This window comes from Oncorhynchus kisutch, linkage group LG4 (genome assembly GCF_002021735.2).
Source record: "Oncorhynchus kisutch isolate 150728-3 linkage group LG4, Okis_V2, whole genome shotgun sequence".
NCBI classification, from domain to species: domain Eukaryota; kingdom Metazoa; phylum Chordata; class Actinopteri; order Salmoniformes; family Salmonidae; genus Oncorhynchus; species Oncorhynchus kisutch.
This window is the reverse complement of record NC_034177.2, coordinates 63,239,301-63,260,369: the sequence shown is the minus strand read 5'-3', so window position 1 is coordinate 63,260,369 and position 21,069 is coordinate 63,239,301. Positions and strand designations below refer to the sequence as shown.

The 21,069-nt window shown below is 43.7% G+C and overlaps 1 protein-coding gene across 1 annotated transcript in view; it reads right to left on the bottom strand.

Moving 5' to 3' along the window:
• The window catches only part of LOC109888954 (serine/threonine-protein kinase 32C), a 143,419-nt gene that overhangs the window by 12,417 nt on the left and 109,933 nt on the right, over positions 1–21,069 (bottom strand). Inside the window, exons 4-9 of the mRNA XM_020480101.2 lie at positions 18,755–18,928; positions 7,447–7,484; positions 6,464–6,553; positions 6,116–6,219; positions 5,728–5,844; positions 684–809 (exon numbers count right to left, since the gene is read on the bottom strand). Of these exons, the coding sequence (XP_020335690.1) occupies positions 684–809; positions 5,728–5,844; positions 6,116–6,219; positions 6,464–6,553; positions 7,447–7,484; positions 18,755–18,928 (649 nt within the window). The remainder of the gene's footprint in view (positions 1–683; positions 810–5,727; positions 5,845–6,115; positions 6,220–6,463; positions 6,554–7,446; positions 7,485–18,754; positions 18,929–21,069) is intronic.

Genomic DNA, 21,069 nt, shown 5'->3' with positions numbered 1-21,069 from the left:
CTGGCAATGTTGGCATTAGCGAGCAAAGTTAATAAAAAATAGCTAGCAATGCTAATGTTAGCTAGCTAAAATCTGGAGGTCTACCCTCAATCTTAGCTAGCTAGCTAACGTTATAATGCATCTAAAGTCCATCTAAAGTCCACCATTCAAATGATGACAAAAGGTTTTCCTACTAATTATTTGCCTTCTTTTGAAATGTAATGTGTTTTCAAGCCACAGTAATGCACTTTAGACCAAATCTTCATCAGCGCCCAATGAGGATGCATTAAGTAGAATGCTCAGTTTGAACATCAGTCCTAAAATGAACGTTCAAAACAATATTGTGACGCAAATTGCGACCCATGAATATACAAGGTCAGTGCCAGTACCACATGTATAATGTGCAGGGATACTGGAGTATTAGAGGTAGATAATGTACAGGGATGAAATAATAATAGAAATAATAACAGCGAAGCAAATACTGGACATTTCACAGAATGTAACAAGTGTGAGAGACTGGGTTATGTATAAGACTACATGTGTACGTTTATGTGTCGGAATAAATGAACAAGATGAGATAATGTAGTTAAGCTTATAAACTGTATGTGTGAAGTGTGAATCAGTGTTTACAGTCCATAAAAAGGTGAAAACACAGGACACGGCATTCTATGCTCCCATGTGATAGATTTACGGTCCATACTTACGTTAGGGACAAAGCCAGCCTCTATCTTCTTCTCGTACACAGCGTCCCAGTTGATTTCAGAGAGGTAGGGAGCCGTCTGCATGTGAGACAGGCTGGAGAAACGATGCTCTGGGTTCACCGTCAGCAGCTGGGAGACACACACAAACAGATTATACTATACTTCATTTAGTTCCATTAAAGTCTCAAACACTATCACCTCTACAGTATCCACTACATTGCTTTCTAATTTCTCCGCAGGGATTAATGAAGTCGTATTGAATTGAAAAACCTTATGGCTTGTGACTAAACAGGTTGAATGTTAAAATCAGATCCAATAATCTAGGTAGTATCGACATTAGTGGGCACTCTTAAATCAACCACAGTCTTACAGTACAGGGATCCACCCCGATTAGCATACATTTAATTAGATAAGGATTGAGATCATTGTCAGGGATACAATAAACTTGTATCAATAGTATTGTATCTACAATGAAGGGAAATCTAGGGTATTTACGAAACCTCGGTTCTATGATAATATGAGATAGACGTCTCACATATGGGGATTCGCTCTAGCAGATTCACGAAATGAAGAACCAAATCACAGCATCTTTTGGAGACAGGCAGGTAAAGTTGGAGAAGAGGTGAGCCCCTCCCCACCTTATAAGGCGCAACTCGCCCCGCCTCTGGTCATTCTCAAGCATGCCTCTCTTCCAAATGAAAGGAGGATCAAGGCACTCTTAATAGAATTCCTTTATTTGTATGGCATGTTCAATGGAAACAAAGTTTAAAAACTCATGCCTCTCTTCCTTGTGAGCATGGAAATGCAGTGAGTCATCTCACTCACATTATCACAAAACCAGGGTGGCCGAACATGCCGCATCGTAAATCTCTTGCAAAGAGATGCATTTGAACAGTGCCCAAGAAGTAACCATACCTTTGGTGGAATGAGCCCTCAGGCCCTCCCGGGGCTGTAAACAGGGCTGGGTAGGTTACTTTCTAAATGTAATCCGTTACAACTACTAGTTATAGTTATGTTACTAGTTACGTCCAAAATTGTAATCAGTAAAGTTACTTTTGGATTACCCAAACTCTAAGATAAACGGATAACTTTCAGCTCCTTTTGAATTACTTTCCCCTTAAGAGGCATCAGAAGAAGACAAAAAGCATCCATCAAACGCATTTGACATGTCATCATAGTGGTCTTGTACTTGCGGTCAGACTCGTTCAGGACGAACAAACTTACATTTGTGTCTTTTTCCAATGCTGAATTGAATGTCATTGAGAAAACAGAAAGGTTTCATAAATGTATCTTGAATCTAAAAGTATCCCAGAAGTAATCATCTAGTTTTTCAAAAGTATATGTAATCTGATTACAATATTTTTGCCTGTAACATAACTGATTACAAGAAAACGGTAACTGTAATCAGTTACTCTTCAACCCTGACTGCAAACCCTTGCTATTATAAGGCAATACAATAGCCTCCACTGTCCAATGGGATAGCCGTTGACAAGAGAGGGGCCCACTCTAAGAGTTGGCCACTCTTTCGACATGCTCTCGTTCTATCAAAGCACTGGACATAAATGGTGGAGACGCTCTTCTTCCGTAGAAGTGAAGGGCGGCGGCTGGAAAGCCATAAGCTCTAAGAAGAGACCATTTTAATTGCCTCTGACCTTAGGCATAAAGGCGGGGATGGGTAACAATGTTACCTTGGATAACACCGGTGCAAACTGTAGGCACGAATGGTGGACTGACAAATCATGCAGGTCACTCACTTGCTTTGCTGATGTAAGGTCAATCACTAAAGCTGTTTTGAAGGAGAGATATTTCATCTCCACACTATCCAGTGGCTTAAAAGGCTGCTGCAAAATTGCCTCAAGCACAATAGACAGGTCCTAAGATGGGGCTAAAGGCTTGGAAACTGGGCATAAGCAACGCGCTCCCTTCAAAAAAACGACATAACCGAGGGCGTATCCCTACTATGTTACTGTCCAAGCCTATATGACAGGCCGAGATAGCAGTTAAATAGACCTTAACCAGTGGAAAATGAAAATGTCTTCCCTCTGCCTAAAATGTCCTGCAAGAAGCATAAAACATTGGATACTAAGCATCGGTAAGGAATTATCTGAAGGCTATTGTTTACACCACTTCTCAAAAACGCACAACTTGTTTCCATATAGTGAGCGTGTCGAAGAGGCCCTTGAACTCTGGATAGTCTCAATGATTCCGATTGGCAAGCCTGTCGCATCCTCTCACGGGCCAGGCCCAGAGGGGCATGGTTTCTGGGTGAGGGTGGAAAACATCTTTATTCACTTTGGGTCAAAAGACCCTAATGGTAGCAGCCTGGGCTTATTGTAAAGCAGGAGAGTAGAGCTTCCATGGCCATCGAGTGGCTATCGAGAGGAGGGATAAGCCTTGTTCCCTCACTCTGTCCAGAGTGGGGAGTATCAAGCATAGAGGAGGAAAAGCGTAAATCATCACCGTTGGCCAAGGAGGTGTCAGTGGGTCCAACCCCAGTGGTGCATCTCCTGCTAGGAACAACGGACAGTGTGTGTGTCTTTGTTCGATGCGAAGAGATCTACAGTGACTAGATCGTGTATCTCCCAGATCTGGTTCACCACCTGGGGATGGAGTCTCCAATCCCCGTAAAGTGGATTCCCTCTGGACAATAAGTCTACTCTTACATTCAGTACACCCAGGAAATGAGTTGCGCATAATGGGAAGAGGTGAGCTCTCTTCTATTCTCAGTAGTCCTAGCGGTACAACTGAGATGGGGGACGCAATCAATCCCAGCACTCAGAGGCAGGTTTTGAGCGTGACCGAGTGGGAGAGGGAGAGGCACTATCGGAACAACGTGATGTGGTTGTCCAATAGTGTAGCACGATGAAAGAGAGAATCCTTGCCTGACAACTCAAACTGAATTAATCTGCTGCTCTATCGTTCGCTACATACTTCAGTCTGAGACTAAAGTTGTTTGTGGTGACGTCAAAATGAGGGGTGTTGTACAAAACAAAGTAAATCAGCGGTTTAGTCATCTCTAACCAATCAGAGTAATAAAGCCAATGACACATTTTCAGTCATCTTCTTCCATGATACTAGGCTAACGTTTGGCCGGTGAGATGGGTTAAAAGGGAAGTCATGTCGCATAACGCTTTTACCTGTGTTGGGGCTGCTTCCACACACTTGCTGAACGTTTGTGGAGCTAGTGCTAGCCCGAAGGGGACAGCGAGGTATTCGCAGGCTGTGTCTTGAAAGGCAAACCTGAGAAACGTCCCGTGTGCTGGCAGAATACTTATGTGAAAATAAGCATTGAGTAACATTGCCTCGACGAATAGAGCGAGACAGCACTTTGAGCGTAAGAATACGAAACGTGTACTTTCTCAGATAGCTGTTGAAGTAGGTCCAGAATGGGGTGAATGATCATTTGTCTTTTTGCCTCAGGTGCTTGTGAATGCACTGAGGGAGAGCTGTGGCACGGGGGACAGGCCAGAACATGTAGTGACCTGTTTGCTGCCCCTCTCTACAGCTGGGAACGCACCCCTAGGTCAGGTGACCCTTCTTCCCAGGGGAATCAGGTGGATGGGACCTGGATGCGGTAGCAGCGAAGGACCACATCCCCCACTGTCGGCCTCTGTAAGGGGAACCAAATGGTGGGTTCGCAGCCTGCTGTGTCGGCTGGGGGTTTTGCATTGCGAAAAAACCCTGTTGCCAGTGTGATGCCCTCTACCTGCCACGAAAAAACCCTGTTGCCAGTGTGATGCCCTCTACCTGCCACGAAAAAACCCTGGTGCCAGTGTGATGCCCTCTACCTGCCACAGAAAAACCCTGGTGCCAGTGTGATGCCCTCTACCTGCCACGAAAAAAACCTGGTGCCAGTGTGATGCCCTCTACCTGCCACGTAAAAACCCTGGTGCCAGTGTGATGCCCTCTCTACATCCGTCAATGGCTCCTCTAATGAATGTGCAGCAGACACGTAAAACATCTGGAAGATGGAGGCGGAAATGCACTCTGTCTTCCCAGGAAGAGAAGCGTCGGTCTGTGACGCAGCACTGGGCTTGAGGTCATTGGCCAGTGACGGCTCAACTACCTGGGGCTTGCTTGTGACGCTAGCTACCACCGGAGACTGAGGTGTAGAAAACTATTTATACTCTAAGCAAAACTTTCCTCTCAGTCAGTACTCAACACTATCGACAGGAGCTGAGGTCCTATGTTCTGCAGCTTTAACCTCACGGTTTCGCCTGAGAACAGTTCAGTAGGAGACAGTGATCTAGTCGCACTGAGGAGAGCTTCTCCAACAGACGCTGTGATTGGTTCTTCAGTTAGTGAATCTTCTAGAGTGAATCCCCATTTGTGAGACATCGAAACAATTATTTGAAATAGAACAGCTGTTAAGTTTCGCCGTGGGATAGCTTAACATAAACCTAGGAGAAATGATTTTGGGATGTAGTTCGGTTGCCATGTCAACCATCTCTCTCCAAATTCTCCCACTCTGAAAATTCAGACGAGTCATTTCTCCCAGAGGGCTGGTTAGGTCCGTCTAGGTGGGTTTCAGACATGGTAATCGATCCGCAGCCAAGCGGAAGATACAGATGCCATCGCCCTGGAGCCTCGTTGGCTCTGACTGGAGCAGACACGCACAGATTAGAGAGTAGTCCCTCACTACTCTGACTCCCTGTCACTCCATTTGTCTCACCTCGTCCTTATATCTCTAAATCTCTCCCTCTGTTCCCCTCGGCCTAAGGAAACTCTCCCTCCATCCACTTTCACCTCAACTACTTTTGTGAGGCCCCCCCCCCCAATGTCTTCTAACCACTGACTCGACTCTCTACTCCACTGTAGACTTTCCCCTGACAACTCTCCCCTCTACAGCAGCCCATCTCTCCACTTCTGCCCCTCATCTCCTCTCCTCACTTTTACTCTCCTTTCCTCTGCTCGCCGCTCTTCTTGGACCCCAGTAAGACTAGCTGTTGCTATTGGCATCGACTAATGGGGATTGTAATAAATCAAACATCGAAATCCCCTCCGCTCATCTTTCTCCGTCCCCCTTCCACTTCCCCTCCCCACTTACCTTCCTCATGAGATGGACCAGATCCTTGGGCCAGGTGGAGTTGTACTGCACACTGACTGTACTGAAGAGCTGCATTAAAGACTCCACTGAGTTACTGGCATGGATCTCATAGGGCCTCTGACAGAGGGAGAGAGCGAGAGAGAGAGCGAGGGAAGGGGGAGAGAGGAAGAGAGAGTAAGGGAGAGAGGGAGAGAGAGAGAGAGAGAGAGAGAGAGAGAGAGAGAGAGAGAGAGAGAGAGAGAGAGAGAGAGAGAGAGAGAGAGAGAGAGAGAGAGAGAGAGAGAGAGAGAGAGGGAAGAAAGCATAGACAGACTGAGAAATGGAAAGAAGATAGTATTAACCACATACAGTAAGCTTCAGTTCCACTTCCCATAATGCCTTTCCTTACCCATCCACGCAGCACCTCAAAAACCGTCACGCCGAGTGACCACCAATCCACCTCAAAGGCATAACCCACCCCCCCGCTCACAAAGGACTGGAAGATCTCTGGGGCTGGAGGAGATACAACACAGACAGAGTCAGTCAGCTAGGCTACACCTACACGAGACCATCAAACACGAATGGATATTTACACAGTATGTTAGTGATACGGTCCCAGATCTGTCTCGTCATAGTCGTGACTAGGACCATAGGAGTTGGCAAGACAGTACAAACAGATCTGGGTCCAGGCTAGTGACAAAGGTTTCCAAGGGCTGAAGGAATAACAGGTATAAAAAATAAATAAAAAAAGTCTTACCCATGTAGGGCTTGGTTCCAGCTAAGGCCGTGGCCCTCTCTCCATCCTTGATTATTGTAGCAACGTTGAAGTCTGTCAGGTGGGCGTGGCCTGTGAAGACAGCGCTCCTTAGAAACAAACTCAAATATACTGTAACATCCATAAAACTCCCAAAAACATGTTTCTTTCCTTAAACAAAACGATCCAAAAGAAACTTAAAGCTACGGTATCTATTTTTGTCTGAACTTGAGTAGGCTTTCTATCTTTATTGCCTGATGTAACCGAAATCAAATTTGTTGTCTCTGACTAACTTTGACTAACTAACTGACAAACAAAAACAAAACACAAATATCTTAGTAAAAACATGATTCAGTGTGTCAACGAGACATTTGTTTGCCGGAGTCTGGTCTACCCGCTGGCGACGGGGTTATGAATCCTGCCTCGGCCCCTACTCCCAGTCTGTATCTGTCTCCGTCTCTACCTTCTGCCTGTCACTGTCCTTAAAACAATAAAACATTACATTACAAATATATATATAAAAACAGACTTGAAGCAGAGAGAGTCTGCCTGAGCATTTTACTGTAAGAGCTGATGTCTATAGACCGCAGTAGTGAAGAGGACTAGTGTGTCCTTGTGCTTCTTTCTGCATGTCTTCAAAGCATGGTGGGGTGTGAGACACACATTCTGGCTATTCTGCATGAGTGCTGACCCCATTACTGTGGTGATACCTACAGTAACGTCCTGCAGAGTCATTGACTGTGTGTCCTACCTGTCACCTTGGACCATTTTCCTTCTCAGAAGCTCGCTTTACTGTACATAGGGAAATTTTTCTCTTTCTCCCTCTCTACCACACATACTGTACACACGCACATGAACAACAATGTCACTCAAATGGCCTACACGTGGCTTCATAAAGCAGGTGACAAAGGTAAAACACACACACACACGTCGTAAACATCTAATGAGTACAAGATAAAGTCATCTCTAAGAAGAGGCATTCTCACCTTGCTCATCTAACAAGATGTTGTCTGGTTTGATATCCCTGTGAGATAGAAACAGAGAGAAACACAGAAATCATTGTCTAAGAATATGGAACTGCACGTGTGTGGAACAGAATGGGTAGCTGTAAGTGTTACACGTGTGTGGAACAGAATGGGTAGCTGTAAGTGTTACACGTGTGTGGAACAGAATGGGTAGCTGTAAGTGTTACACGTGTGTGGAACAGAATGGGTAGCTGTAAGTGTTACATGTGTGTGGAACAGAATGGGTAGCTGTAAGTGTTACACGTGTGTGGAACAGAATGGGTAGCTGTAAGTGTTACACGTGTGTGGAACAGAATGGGTAGCTGTAAGTGTTACATGTGTGTGGAACAGAATGGGTAGCTGTAAGTGTTACATGTGTGTGGAACAGAATGGGTAGCTGTAAGTGTTACACGTGTGTGGAACAGAATGGGTAGCTGTAAGTGTTACACGTGTGTGGAACAGAATGGGTAGCTGTAAGTGTTACACGTGTGTGGAACAGAATGGGTAGCTGTAAGTGTTACACGTGTGTGCAAGTGTATCTGTACATTGAGGCTTGTAAGTATTTCCTGGGTCGTTCAACAAAGAGACCCTTTTGGGGGCGTGTAATGCTGTTAAGAAAAACCTTTTATTTCACCAAATGTTTATATTCTGTCATAAAGAGAGCATGTTCCACTTAATATATAAAAAAACATTTTACCCCATAAAAGAGATGAAATTAAGACATTTTTTACAAGGTTTACCATTGATGATTTAATTTTAAATCAGCCATAGCTCCCCTTGTGACAGAGGGAATGGAAGTGGAGCAAGGAGGGGCAATTGAATGCAAGCTTAACACACAGTAAAAAAAAAAACGTAACTAATTTCTAGACCATCTACTATGGGTAACAGGGGTGACATGTTACGGTCGACTCTCTCAGTTTTCTACCACAAAACACCAGAAAATGCTCACCTGCTTTCTCACTATGATTTGAATGTTCAATGTTTCTTTTGAAAAAAATCTTTTAAAAAGGAATAGTTTCACCATATTCAAATTATAGTTCAGTCCATGTGACAGGGTTGACCTTAAAATGAGGGACAAATAACTATCTTCAGAAATGACTTTGTCAAAGCAACAAAATAACCTGGGCTTTACAATGATGGTGAAAACGTTAAATGGGTTTAAATGTTCCTAGAAAAAGTGACGTGGGACATTTCCTTATTCATTAAAAAAATCTGATTCATTACATTTTCCATGTTGTTTATCTTAAAGCTAGGGCACTGCATTTAATATAACAAGCTTTTAAAATTAAATATTGGAACGACCAACCTGTGTGTGTATTACGTATGTGACTGTGTGCCGATGTGTGGACGTATGCCCATGTACAGATCCCTACACCACTATATTCGACATGGATGAATGAGAACATTGGGAACATGGCATTTTCCAATCCCAACGCCAGGGAGGCACTCCCAGGTTTTCTCCACACATGCTTTTTATGTGGGGCACCAATGCAGTGGAGACCAACATAAACAACAACACCTTGGTATTAACCCACATGCACAGCCCCCTCCAAGCCCACAGCCAATTAACAGAGCCAACCCCGCTTATTTAATTATGCAGCCTGTCACGAAAGTGTGAATAATACATTTAGTCCACATAGAGAGTCTCATACGCTAAACTAACATGATATCAGGCTACAGTAAGTCTTTTTTAACTGGTGTTTTCCTTAAGAGGTTTAATGGAAATGTGATCCCAAACCCAAGCCATTTAGTCCACAGAATCTGTGTCTCAAACACTACACTGACATAAAAAGTAATGTATGCACAAAGGCTATGCTATACCAAGAAGTAAGTCTCCATGTTAACTGGTGTATTTCTCAAGAGATTTCAATGGAAATGTACAGGAGGAACTCAAATATGAAAGTCTCTACACCGCCACAGTGGTTATTTGATGCAAAATCAGCTCATACACTTCACTACAGTAACATTCCTGTTAGCACTGACCCACTGGGAACACACTGGTAGAAGCAATGCTGCTTCCAGGTCAATTCAATGAAAAAAAAAACCAACGTGGAATAAACGTCGTCTTGACGTCTTTGCCCAATGGGGAGGCTATACTGTACCATAAAAGTAAATCTCTATGTTAACTGGTGTATTTCTCAAGAGGTTCATGGGAAATGTATTCAATTCACGTGCTCTATGGCCATGGGAGAAATTCCAATATGAAACCCTCTGCCATCCCGCTACCATGGTTATTTGACGTAAAACCATGCAGAGCATTGCTCATTTAACACACTTCTTCTTTGACGTGACTAGCAATGCAGTCAAATGGGTTTCCTAAGTATGGAATGGAAACTCCAGCAGCAGACGACTAACACGTTTGAGGTCTAATTCCACCTCTAAGGCCTTCACTATAGAAGAGGGAAGAGAAATCAATGTTCACTTTTGAGTTTTTCTTCAGTGCAGAAGAAGTAAAGAGAGGGGGGCCATTCCTTGTGTTCTTTGGGGACTTATTTGGTTGCTTAGACTAATTCCACCTTCCTCAGGCATCATGGCAGCAGCAGACTGTTGCTAGGAGACACTTCTTCCCCCATTTAGTGCAACAAAATAATAGTATTCTCCTGTCGCAAACCCACAGCGTGGAACCAAATTGCAGAGCAGGAGATACAGATAACCAGGGATTGGATTAGGCCTCCTACAGCAGACACAACTGTGTCAGAGTCAGAAGTGTTGATGCCAGGATGAGAAAACAAAACACACAGAGACTTGGGCAAACTCCCTGAATCTTCTACCGAATAACTTAATTGGTATTTAAATAATGGCCAAGCACATTTATCAAGTTGACAGGGTGAATTACTGTTTTAACTTGAGTTGAGGACAAAGTGTGTGTTCATTCTAGTTGGAACTACAGTGCCATCAGAAAGTGTTCCCACCCTTTTACTTTTTACACATTTCGTTGTGTCACAAAGTGGGATTAAATAGGTTTAAAAGTTATTTTTTTACACAAAATACTCTAATGTCAAAGTGGAAGATAAATGTGAACATTTGTTAAAAAAAGAAAGAATAATAGATAATAGATAAGTATTCAACCCCCTGAGATATTACATGTTAGAATCACCTCTGGCAGTGATTACAGCTGTGAGTCTTTCTGGGTAAGTCTCTAAGAGCTTTGCACACCTGGAATGTCAAATATTTGCACATTATTCTTTTTAAAATTCTTCAAGCTCTGTCAAGTTGGTTGTTGATCATTGCTAGACAGCTATTTGCAAGTCTTGCACAGATTTTCAAGGCAAATTTAAGTCAAAACTGGAACTGGGCCACTTTCAATGTCGTCATGATGTATATATGACCTTATGTTTTAGGTTATTGTCCTGCTGAAAGGTGAATTTGTCTCCCAGTGTCTGTTGGAAAGCAGACTGAGCCAGATTTTCCCCTAGGATTTTGCCTGTGCTTAGCTAAATTCAATTTATCACAAACAGGATTCCATTATCACAAACAGGATTCCATTATCACAAACAGGATTCCATTATCACAAACAGGATGCATGTTTTGGAATATTTGTATTATGTACAGGCTTCCTTCTTTTCACTCTGTCAATAAGGTTAGTATTGTGGAGTAACTACAATGTTGTTGATCCATCCTCACTTTTCCACTACCACAGCTATTAAACTCTTACTGTTTTAAAGTCACCATTGGCCTCATGGGGAAATCCCTGAGTGAACTGAATTAGGAAGGACGCTGGGTGTACCACTTTGAATGGTGTATTGATACACCATTCAAAGTGTTATTAATAATGGTGGGGGGGGGGGGTACAGTGATGGGGTAGTCATAAAAAATTATGTTAAACACTATTATTAGTGAGTACATGAAACTTAATTAGGTTACTTCATAAGCACATGCTTACTTTGCCATGACAAAGGGGTTGAAGATCATTCACTTATTCACTCAGCTTGTAAACATTTAGAAAAACATAATTCCACTTTAACATTATGGGCTATTGTGTGTAGGCCAGTGACATATTTTTTTTAATTGAATCCATTTTAAATTCAGGCTATAACACAACAAAATGTGGAAAAAGTCAAGGGGTGTGAATAGTTTCTGAAGGCACTGTACATGATTGCTCAACGGCACGAATGCACAAAACACACTCACCAGTATGCACGCACCCAGATATTTATTTGCACTTTAGAGGAGCAATTTGCTAAAACGAGCTTTGGAGTAAAGGTTAAAACATTGAGGCCAAATGGTTAAAACATTTTGAGTGGAGTTTGTGGTCTACAGGGACCTAAACACTTTCATTTACAGCACCAACACTTTGCACTGTGCTCAGAACTTTCAACAAAAGCTCACAACTGCAAGTCATACCATGCTGAAGAAGATTGATTGTAACAATTGCAGCAATATAGAAAAGCCTTTAAAAAGAGAATGACCAGGTCCTTATAGAAAGAATACTATTCAGCAAACAACAGACTGTTGGACAAACAAATAGGCTACTAAAGCCATTTTAGTTTCATAATCCGATGGATAAAAACTCTGATTCTTAACAAGCACACAAACAACTACACCACTGCCCAGTGATATACTAGTGAATTCAAAAGGTGTGGCTTTTCTTCCAACGAGCACCACATATTGGAGCCTACATCATTAGACCCAGAGCACAGGTTTTCCAGTACTGCAGTGCGGTGAGTATCTCCTGTAGCCGTCAGGCCACACATTAGGTGTCAGAGCTGGGAGAGTGAAAAGGACGATGCAGGACTGCCCGTTCTGCCCGGGGACACTCAAGACAGATGAGAAAAGGATGATGATGAATCATTACACCCCTTAACACAGGGGATTCATCTCCTTTCGGGCATGGAGGTGAGGAGATGTCTGTCTCTGAAACAGGGAGTAGAAGAGGGAGGGCCAGGAGTCCCAGACGTGGCACCCAGGATAGGAGTAATCAGGGAGGTACGTACAACTAAAAGCAGACAAGCAGTGATCCCCTGCTGGGTGTCAGCGAATGATGGCTGTTTACACCATTTCAGAAAATGATCCAAAAATTCTGGTCAGAGTGACCGGAATGTCGCTCTCTGCTTTTAACACAAGAAGCACAGAGGCAGTATTTTGACTGCATATTAATGTCAAAATGTAAATATCTCTGCAATTGTTTAAGTCATGCCCCCCCCCCCCTCTTTGACTTCCGCTAAATAAGTCTATTTAACATACATATGTTGTAAGAATGTTTATATCAGAAACATAATGTGTTAAAGCTGTTTTAAGAGGACATGTCATTTTCACCCAATGCCAAAAAGTGACTTTTTCATAATTCTCCTACAGAGTCTCATTCAGGTAAGACGAACAGACAGAGCCGATTCGGGGGTTTCCAACTATCACTTTTTCCAAGAATAATCGCTGTTCCTTTGCGGTCCATACATGAGCACGCGCCAGCAATTTTCAAGTTTTATGCCTTTCTTGCAAACTCTTTCCCAACAATGCAGTTATCAATATCAGTAGTACTATAAATAAAGTAATGTAGAACAAAAACCATGCGAGAAATAGAAATAAGAAGAACACGAGTAAGTAAGTAAACTAAGTGGTCAGTTCCAGGGTCAGTGGCAATACAATATTTACAAAGTGCAGGGATACTGGAGTGGTAGAGGTAGATATGTAAAAGGGGGAAAGTTGACTAGACATCAGGAGCATATATGATGATTGTATGTGAGTGTGCGTGTGTTTAGTCACTATTCTTTATTTAATTTAAACCTTTAACTAGGCAAGTCAGTTAAGAACACATTTTTATTTACAATGACAGCCTACCCTGGCCAACGCTGAGCCAATTGTGCGCTGCCCTATGGGACTCCCAAACACGGCCAGATGCGATACAGCCTGGATTCGAACCAGAGACTGTAGTGACGCATCTTGCACTGAGATGCAGTGCCTGAGACCTCTGCGCCACTCGGGAGCCCGGGGAGTATGAATGTGTGTGCATGTTGTGTGTGTGAGCAAATTAAGTGAGTATGTGTGAGTGTGCTGGAGTGTCAGTGTGTGCAAGTCCTGTGAGAGTTCATAGAGTAAGTGTGAAAATAAAGTAAAACAGTCAATGCAGATAGTCCATGTAGCCATTCTGTTAGCTATTTAGCAGTCTTATGGCTTGGGGATAGAAGCTGTTCAGGCACCTGTTGGTGTCAGACTTGTTGCTCCCGTACCGCTTGTCATGCGGAAGCAGAGAGTACAGTTTATGGGCTTAGGTGGATGGTGTCTAACAATTTTCCAGGCCTTCTTTTCACACCGCCTGATATAGAGGTCCTGGATCGCAAGGAACTCGGCCCTGTGATGTACTGGTCTAGCCGCACCACCCTCTCTAGAGCTATGCATTCAAGGGCGGTGCAGTTGCCATACTAAGCAGTGATGCAGCCAGTCAAGATGCTCTCATTGGTGCAGTCACCTCCCCGTTTCCTGTGGTCATCATCGCCAGTGATCAGGCCTACCACCGTCGCGTCGTCAGCAAACTTGATGATGGTGTTGGAGTTGTGCGTGGCTACGCAGTCGTGGGTAAACACAAGAGTACAAGAGTGGACTAAGCACACACCCCTGTGGGTCCCCCGTGTTGAGGATCAGCGTGGCGGAGGTGATGCTGCCTACCCTCAATACCTGGGGTCAGCCCATCAGGAAGTCCAGGATGGTGACGAGCTTGGAGGGGACTATGGTGTTGAACGCTGAACTGTAGTCAATGAACAGCATTCTCACAAAGGTATTCCTCTAATCTAGGTGGTTGAGGGCAGTGTGGAGTGCAATTGAGATTGCATCATCTATGGCTCTGTTGGGGAGGTATGCTTGGAGTGTGTCTAGGATGTCTGGGATGACGGAGTTGATGTGTACCACAACCAGCCTTTCAAAGCGCTTCATTATTACAGATGTGAGTGCTACAGGGCGGTAGTCATTCTGGCAGGTAGCCTTAGAGTTCTTGGGAACAGGAATGGTGGTTGTCAGCTTGAGACGTGGGGATTATAGACTGGGACAAGAGAGGTTGAAAATAACCATGAATATTCTTGCCAGCTCTTCTGCACAAACATTGAGAATACACCCTGGAATAGTTCGGCCCCGTGGCCTTGTGAGTGCCGGCTGGGGCCCTCATGCACAGCTCGGTGTTGTTTTTTGCCGAAGTGAGATTGTTTAGTAGAAAGGCACTGTTGGGCATATCACGGCTGGGTCTTCCTTTGTAATCCATCATGCCACATGCGGTGGGTGTCAGAGCCTGTATAATAGGATTCCACCTTATTCCTTCTGTCCTTTTGTTAGTTTGAAACCTCTGCAGCGGTCATAACAGGAGTTGATTGTGTCCTCAGCCGTAATGCTTGGGGGTTGGCAGTGATAGCCCTCTCTACGGTAAGCCTGGTCTTTATCTTAGTGCCAACCTCTGTGTTAATCCAGGGCTTTTGATTGGGGAAGCAGCGAAACTTCACTATGGGGACCACGTCAGAGGTGCATTTCCTAATGAAGCCGGTGACGGAGGTGGTTAGCTCGTCGATGTTATCAGAGGAGTTCCAGGACATATTCCAGTCAGCTCTAACAAAGCAGTCCTGTATTATAGCCTCTGATTCGGCGGACCATAACTCTGTGGAGCGAGTAACGGATAGTTCCTGTTTGAGCTTCTGCTTGAAGACAGGAAGCAGGAGTATAGAATAATGATTGGCCGAAGGGGCGATGCATTGCCTTTTATGCTGCTTGTGGGTAGAGTAACAGAGGTCTAGGACTTTATCACCACTAGTGGTGAAGGAGACGTATTGATGGAAGTTGGGCATCACGTAAAATGAAGCAGCCTCCGTCCGGGTGCATGGTTTTCCTGCTTGTTTATATCCTCAACTACATATCACCTTTAGTAGCATAAATGCTATTGTGTTCTTGGAAATGCATTGTTTCTCGTATTCTAATGTTTTCAAGACTTTCATAAACACAACCAAAGGATTATTTCTCCGATAGCATACAGTATATGACTTTTATTTATTAGACTGTTAGCATGTTGCAGTCAAAAGGGCTGCTTATTGACATAGTAAGGGGGATAGCGAGGAGTGGCAGTTCTAGTGTTAAACAGTTCGCCATCGCAGTGTGTTTGAGCTCTAAAGGAGGGCCAGGAGACGCAGACACAATTTTGGTTAGCGATGGCTAAAATTAGCTGAAGTTAGTAGTGGCTGTTTATAGAAATCCGAACAGTGGATTACTGTCCTGGCCCATAGATTACTGTCAGGGTAAGAACCATATAACGGAAATCCTTTTAGCCTGACATTTGGATTTAACACTATTACGAAGGCAAGGACACACTGTGTCATACACTCAATTAGTATTTGGTAGCATTGCCTTTAAAATGCTTAACCTGGGTCAAACATTTCAGGTAGCCTTCCACAAGCTTCCCACAATAAGTTGGGTGAATTTTGGCCCATTCCTCCTGACAGAGCTGGTGTAACAGTGTCAGGTTTGTAGGCCTCCTTGCTCGCACACACTTTTTCAGTTCTGCCCATAAATTCCCTATAGGATTGAGGTCAGGGCTTTGTGATGGCCACTCCAATACCTTGACTTTGTTGTCCTTAAGCCATTTTGCCACAACTTTGGAAGTATGCTTGGGGTCATTGTCCATTTGCGACCAAGCTTTAACTTCCTGACTGATATCTTGAGATGTTGCTTCAATATATCCATATAATGTTCCTCCCTCATGATGCAATCTATTTTCTGAAGTACACCAGTCCCTCTTGCAGCAAAGCACCCCCACAACATGATGCTGCCACCCCCGTGCTTCAAGGTTGGGATGGTGTTCTTCGGCTTGCAAGCCTCCCCCTTTCTCCTCAAAACATAACGATGGTCATTATGGCCAAACAGTTCTATTTTTTCGTCATCAGACCAGAGGACATTTCTCCAAAAAGTACGATCTTTGTCCCCATGTGCAGTTGCAAACCTTTGTCTGGCTTTTTATGGAGGTAATGGAGCAGTGGCTTCTTCCTTGCTGAGCGGCCTTTCAGGATATGTAAATATAGGACTCGTTTTAGTGTGGATATTTATACTTTTGTACCGGTTTCCTCTAGCATCTTCACAAGGTCCTTTGCTGTTGTTCTGGGATTAATTTGCACTTTTCGCACCAAAGTACGTTCATCTCTAGGAGACAGAACGCGTCTTCTTCCTGAGCGGTATGATGGCTGCATGGTCCCATGGTGTTTATACTTAAGTACTATTGTTTGTACAGATGTGGTACCTTCAGCCATTTGGAAATTTCTCCCAAGGATGAACCAGACTTGTGGAGGTCTACACATTTTTTTCTGAGGTCTTGGCTGATTTCTTTTGATTTTCCCATGATGTCAAGCAAAGAGGCACGGAGTTTGTAGGTAGGCCTTGAAAGACATTGACTCAAATGATGTCAATTAACCTATCAGAAGCTTCTAAAGCCATGACATAATTTTCTGGAATTTTCCAAGCTGTTTAAAGGCACAGTCAACTTAGTGTATGTAAACTTCTGACCCACTGGAATTGTGATGTAAACAATTGTTGGAAAAATGACTTGTGTCATGCACAAAGTAGATGTCCTAACCAACTTGCCAAAACTATAGTTTATTAACAAGAAATTTGTGGAGTGGTTGAAAAACAAGGTTTTAATGACACCATCCTAATTGTATGTAAACTTCCAACTTCAACCCTTCAAGGAAAGTGTTGTCGTGAACTAGTGAATTGTGTGTCTGTATTGAGTGTAAAATAAATACAAATTTGTACACTGCAAATTGAATACAACTAAACCCAAAAGGAGATTTTAATTGACAATAAAAATAATTTCATACAGTTTTAGCTGAATTCCTGGGGAATTCCCTCCACAAAATATATAAACTCAGCAAAAAAAGAAACGTCCTCTCACTGTCAACTGCGTTTATTTTCAGCAAACTTAACATGTGTAAATATTTGTATGAATATAAGACTCAACAACTGAGACATAAACTCAACAAGTTCCACGGACATGTGACTAACAGAGATGGAATAATGTGTCCCTGAACAAGGGGGATCAAATTCAAAAGTAACAGTCAGTATCTGGTGTGGCCAGATCTCCTCATCATGGACTGCACCAGATTTGCCAGTTCTTGCTGTGAGACGTTACCCCTCTCTTCCACCAAGGCACCTGCAAGTTCCTGGACATTTGTGTGGGGAATGGCCCTCGCCCTCACCCTCCAATCCAACAGGTCCCAGACGTGCTCAATGGGATTGAGATCCGGGCTCTTCACTGGCCATGGCAGAACACTGACATTCCTGTCTTGCAGGAAATCATGCATAGAACAAGCAATATGGCTGGTGGCATTGTCATGCTGGTGGGTCATGTCAGAATGAGCCTGCAGGAAGGGTACCACATGATGGAGGAGGATGTCTTCCCTGTAACGCACAGCGTTGAGATTGCCTGCAATGACAACAAGCTCAGTCCGATGATGCTGTGACACACCGCCCCAGACCATGACGGACCCTCCACCTCCAAATCGATCCCGCTCCAGAGTACAGGCCTCGGTGTAACGCTCATTCCTTTGACGATAAACGCGACCGACCATCACTCCTGGTGAGACGAAACCGTGACTCGTCAGCGAAGAGCACTTTTTGCCAGTCCTGTCTGGTCCAGCGACGGTGGCGATGTTGTTGCCTGTGATGTCTGGTGAGGACCTCCCTTACAACTGGCCTACAAGCTCTCAGCCCAGCGTCTCTCAGCCTACTTCGGACAGTCTGAGCACTGATGCAGGGAATGTGCATTCCTGGTCTGCCACTGCGAGGACTATTATCTGCTGTCTGTCCTGTAGCGCTGTCTTAGGCGTCTCACAGTACAGACATGGCAATTTATTGCCCCGGCCACATATGCAGTCCTCATGCCTCCTTGCAGGATGCCTAAGGCACATTCACGCAGATGAGCAGGGACCCTGGGCATCTTTCTTTTGGTGTCAGTAGAAAGGCCTCTTTAGTGTCCTAAGTTTTCATAACTGTGACCTTAATTGCATAACGTCTGTAAACTGTTGGTGTCTTAACGACCGTTCCACAGGTGCATGTTCATTAATTGTTTATGGTTCATTGAACAAGCATGAGAGACAGTGTTTAAACCCTTTACAACGAAGATCTGTGAAGTTACTTGGATTTTTACTAATTATCTTTGAAAGACAGGGTCCTGAAAAAGGGCCGTTTCTTTTTTTGCTGACTTTAAATATATCTATATTTTTTTCTAAAAACTTTGGGGGGACAAAATAAAACACTTTTGCCACCTGTTGCCAACCCCTGTTGTATCTCATACCAGTGCAGTGGATTCTGTGTCTATGGATAATGTCCATACCTGTGGATGATGTGCTGGCTCTGCAGGTAGTCCAGTGCCAGGGTCATCTCACACAGGTAGAGTTTGACAGCGTCCTCATTGAAATGGACGTTCTGTTGGAGGTGGTAGCGCAGGTCCCCTCCCAGCAGCAGATCCACCACCATGAACATGTCCTCCTCGTCCTGGAACGAGTACCTGGGATACAAGGCAGGGGTCAAAGGTCAAGAGGGCTCAGTCAACATCCTGCTAGTGCCAGGACACCGACAAACAGTCAGACAGAGACTCATACACACAGACACTCAGGATTGAGAAACACACACACACACACACACACACACACACAAGGCACAGAAACACACAGAGAGACACACAGACACACGGGAACAAAACTCAGAAACACACAGGTGCAAGACAACATGCTGACCACATGCATCCTGCCCAGATAAATAATAAATAAAACATAGTAGCAATAAAACATAGGAGCATATCTTACTCAAGAAACTCACTATGTATGTGTGGAACTAAGTGTGTGTGCAACGACTGTGCATAGATCAGGGCTCTCAACCCATTCCTGGAGAGCTACCGTCCTGGAGATTTTCACTTATCTAGTGCACATTATTTTAATAATTAGCTGGTTGAAAATCTGAGTCAGATTAGTTACAACTGGGGTTGCACAGAAACCTACATTAAGGGTAGCTCTGCAGGAACAGGGTTGGAGAACGCCGGCGTAGATGAATAGCCGATAACGTGTTAATGTATCCAGGAGGTGGTGTGAATGTGTATTCACTTGTAAGCTCAAAACAAGCACAGTGGGAGCCATTACACTTTGAGATTGATTATCATCTTAATGAGCTGCCATTTGTTTGAGTGAATGCAGGAGAGTGACTGGCAAATTAAGGCAAGAACAGAGCCAGCCTTTGATTGATGTCTCTTAACTGAAAATGGCTGGTGGACGGCTTAAGATCATAATGATCTGGGTGGGGTTTGTGACAATCTACTACACCATCTCGCCACAGGCATCTACTAAACATCAAGCTCTACTGGCACACTACAGCAAGCCTTGTACAATAGAAATCCAATCCAAACAGTACATAAACAAAACGTCAGAAACCCACAATCACCTTTCTGTAATCATGAAAAGGGAGAGATCGAGGGAGCAAGAATAAGAAAGTGAGAGAGAGCGCGCGGGAGAAGCTTTCCGGAGGTTCTCAATCCGTAAAAGGTAAAAAACAACTGTATCAAACCCAGGTTCCAATCCTGGTCACTATTTTTTTCTTCATCTTGGCAGATTTCCTATATAGCTCCATTTCTCCGAGCTTAGCCCCACACACTCAGGGGGCATTTTGATTGGCCCTCTCCAGGCGCAATTTCCTGCTATCTATATCTGACAAATGGAGCGCCATGCTCAGAGCGAGCAAAAATAATTCCATCTCACTGGGACATCAGTTCTGCAAAGCCAAACACCGTTAATAACAGTACACTATACAGGTCCAAAGTTTGGACACACCAACTTATCCAGGGTTTTTCTTTATTTTGACTATTGTCTACATTGTAGAATAATAGTGAAGACATCAAAACTATGAAATAACACACATGGAATCACGTAGTAACCAAAAAGTGTTAAACAAATACAAACATGTTATATTTGAGATTCTTCAAAGTATCCAACCTTTGCCTTGATGACAGCTTTGCACACCCTTGGCATTCTCTCAACCAGCTTCATTAGGTATGCATTTCAATTAACAGGTGTACCTTGTTAAAAGTTGTGGTATTCCTTTCCTTCTTAATTCGTTTGAGCCAATCAGTTGTGTTGTGACAAGGTAGGGGTGGTATACAGAAGATAGCCCTATTTGGTAAAAGACCAAGTCCATATTATGTCAAGAACAGCCCAAATAAGCAAAGAGAAATGACAGTCCATCATTAATTTAAGACATGAAGGTCAGTCAACATTTCAAGAACTTTTAAAAGTTTCTTCAAGTGCAGCAGAGTTACCTCTACTGCAGAGGATAAGTTCATTAGAGTTACCTCTGCTGCAGAGGATAAGTTCATTAGAGTTACCAGCCTTAGATTGCAGCCCAAATAAATGCTTATCTTCTTCTTATTCAAGTAACAGACACATCTCAACATCAACTGTTCAGAGGAGACTGCGGGAATCAGGCCTTCATGGTAGAATTGCTGCAAAGAAATCACCACTAAAGGACACCAATAAGAAGAAGAGACTTGTTTGGGCCAAGAAACAAGAGAATGGACATTTAGAGCGGTGGAAATCTGTCCTTCATCCTGGTCTGATGAGTCCAACCAACGTGTCTTTGTGAGATGCAGAGTAGGTGATCGGA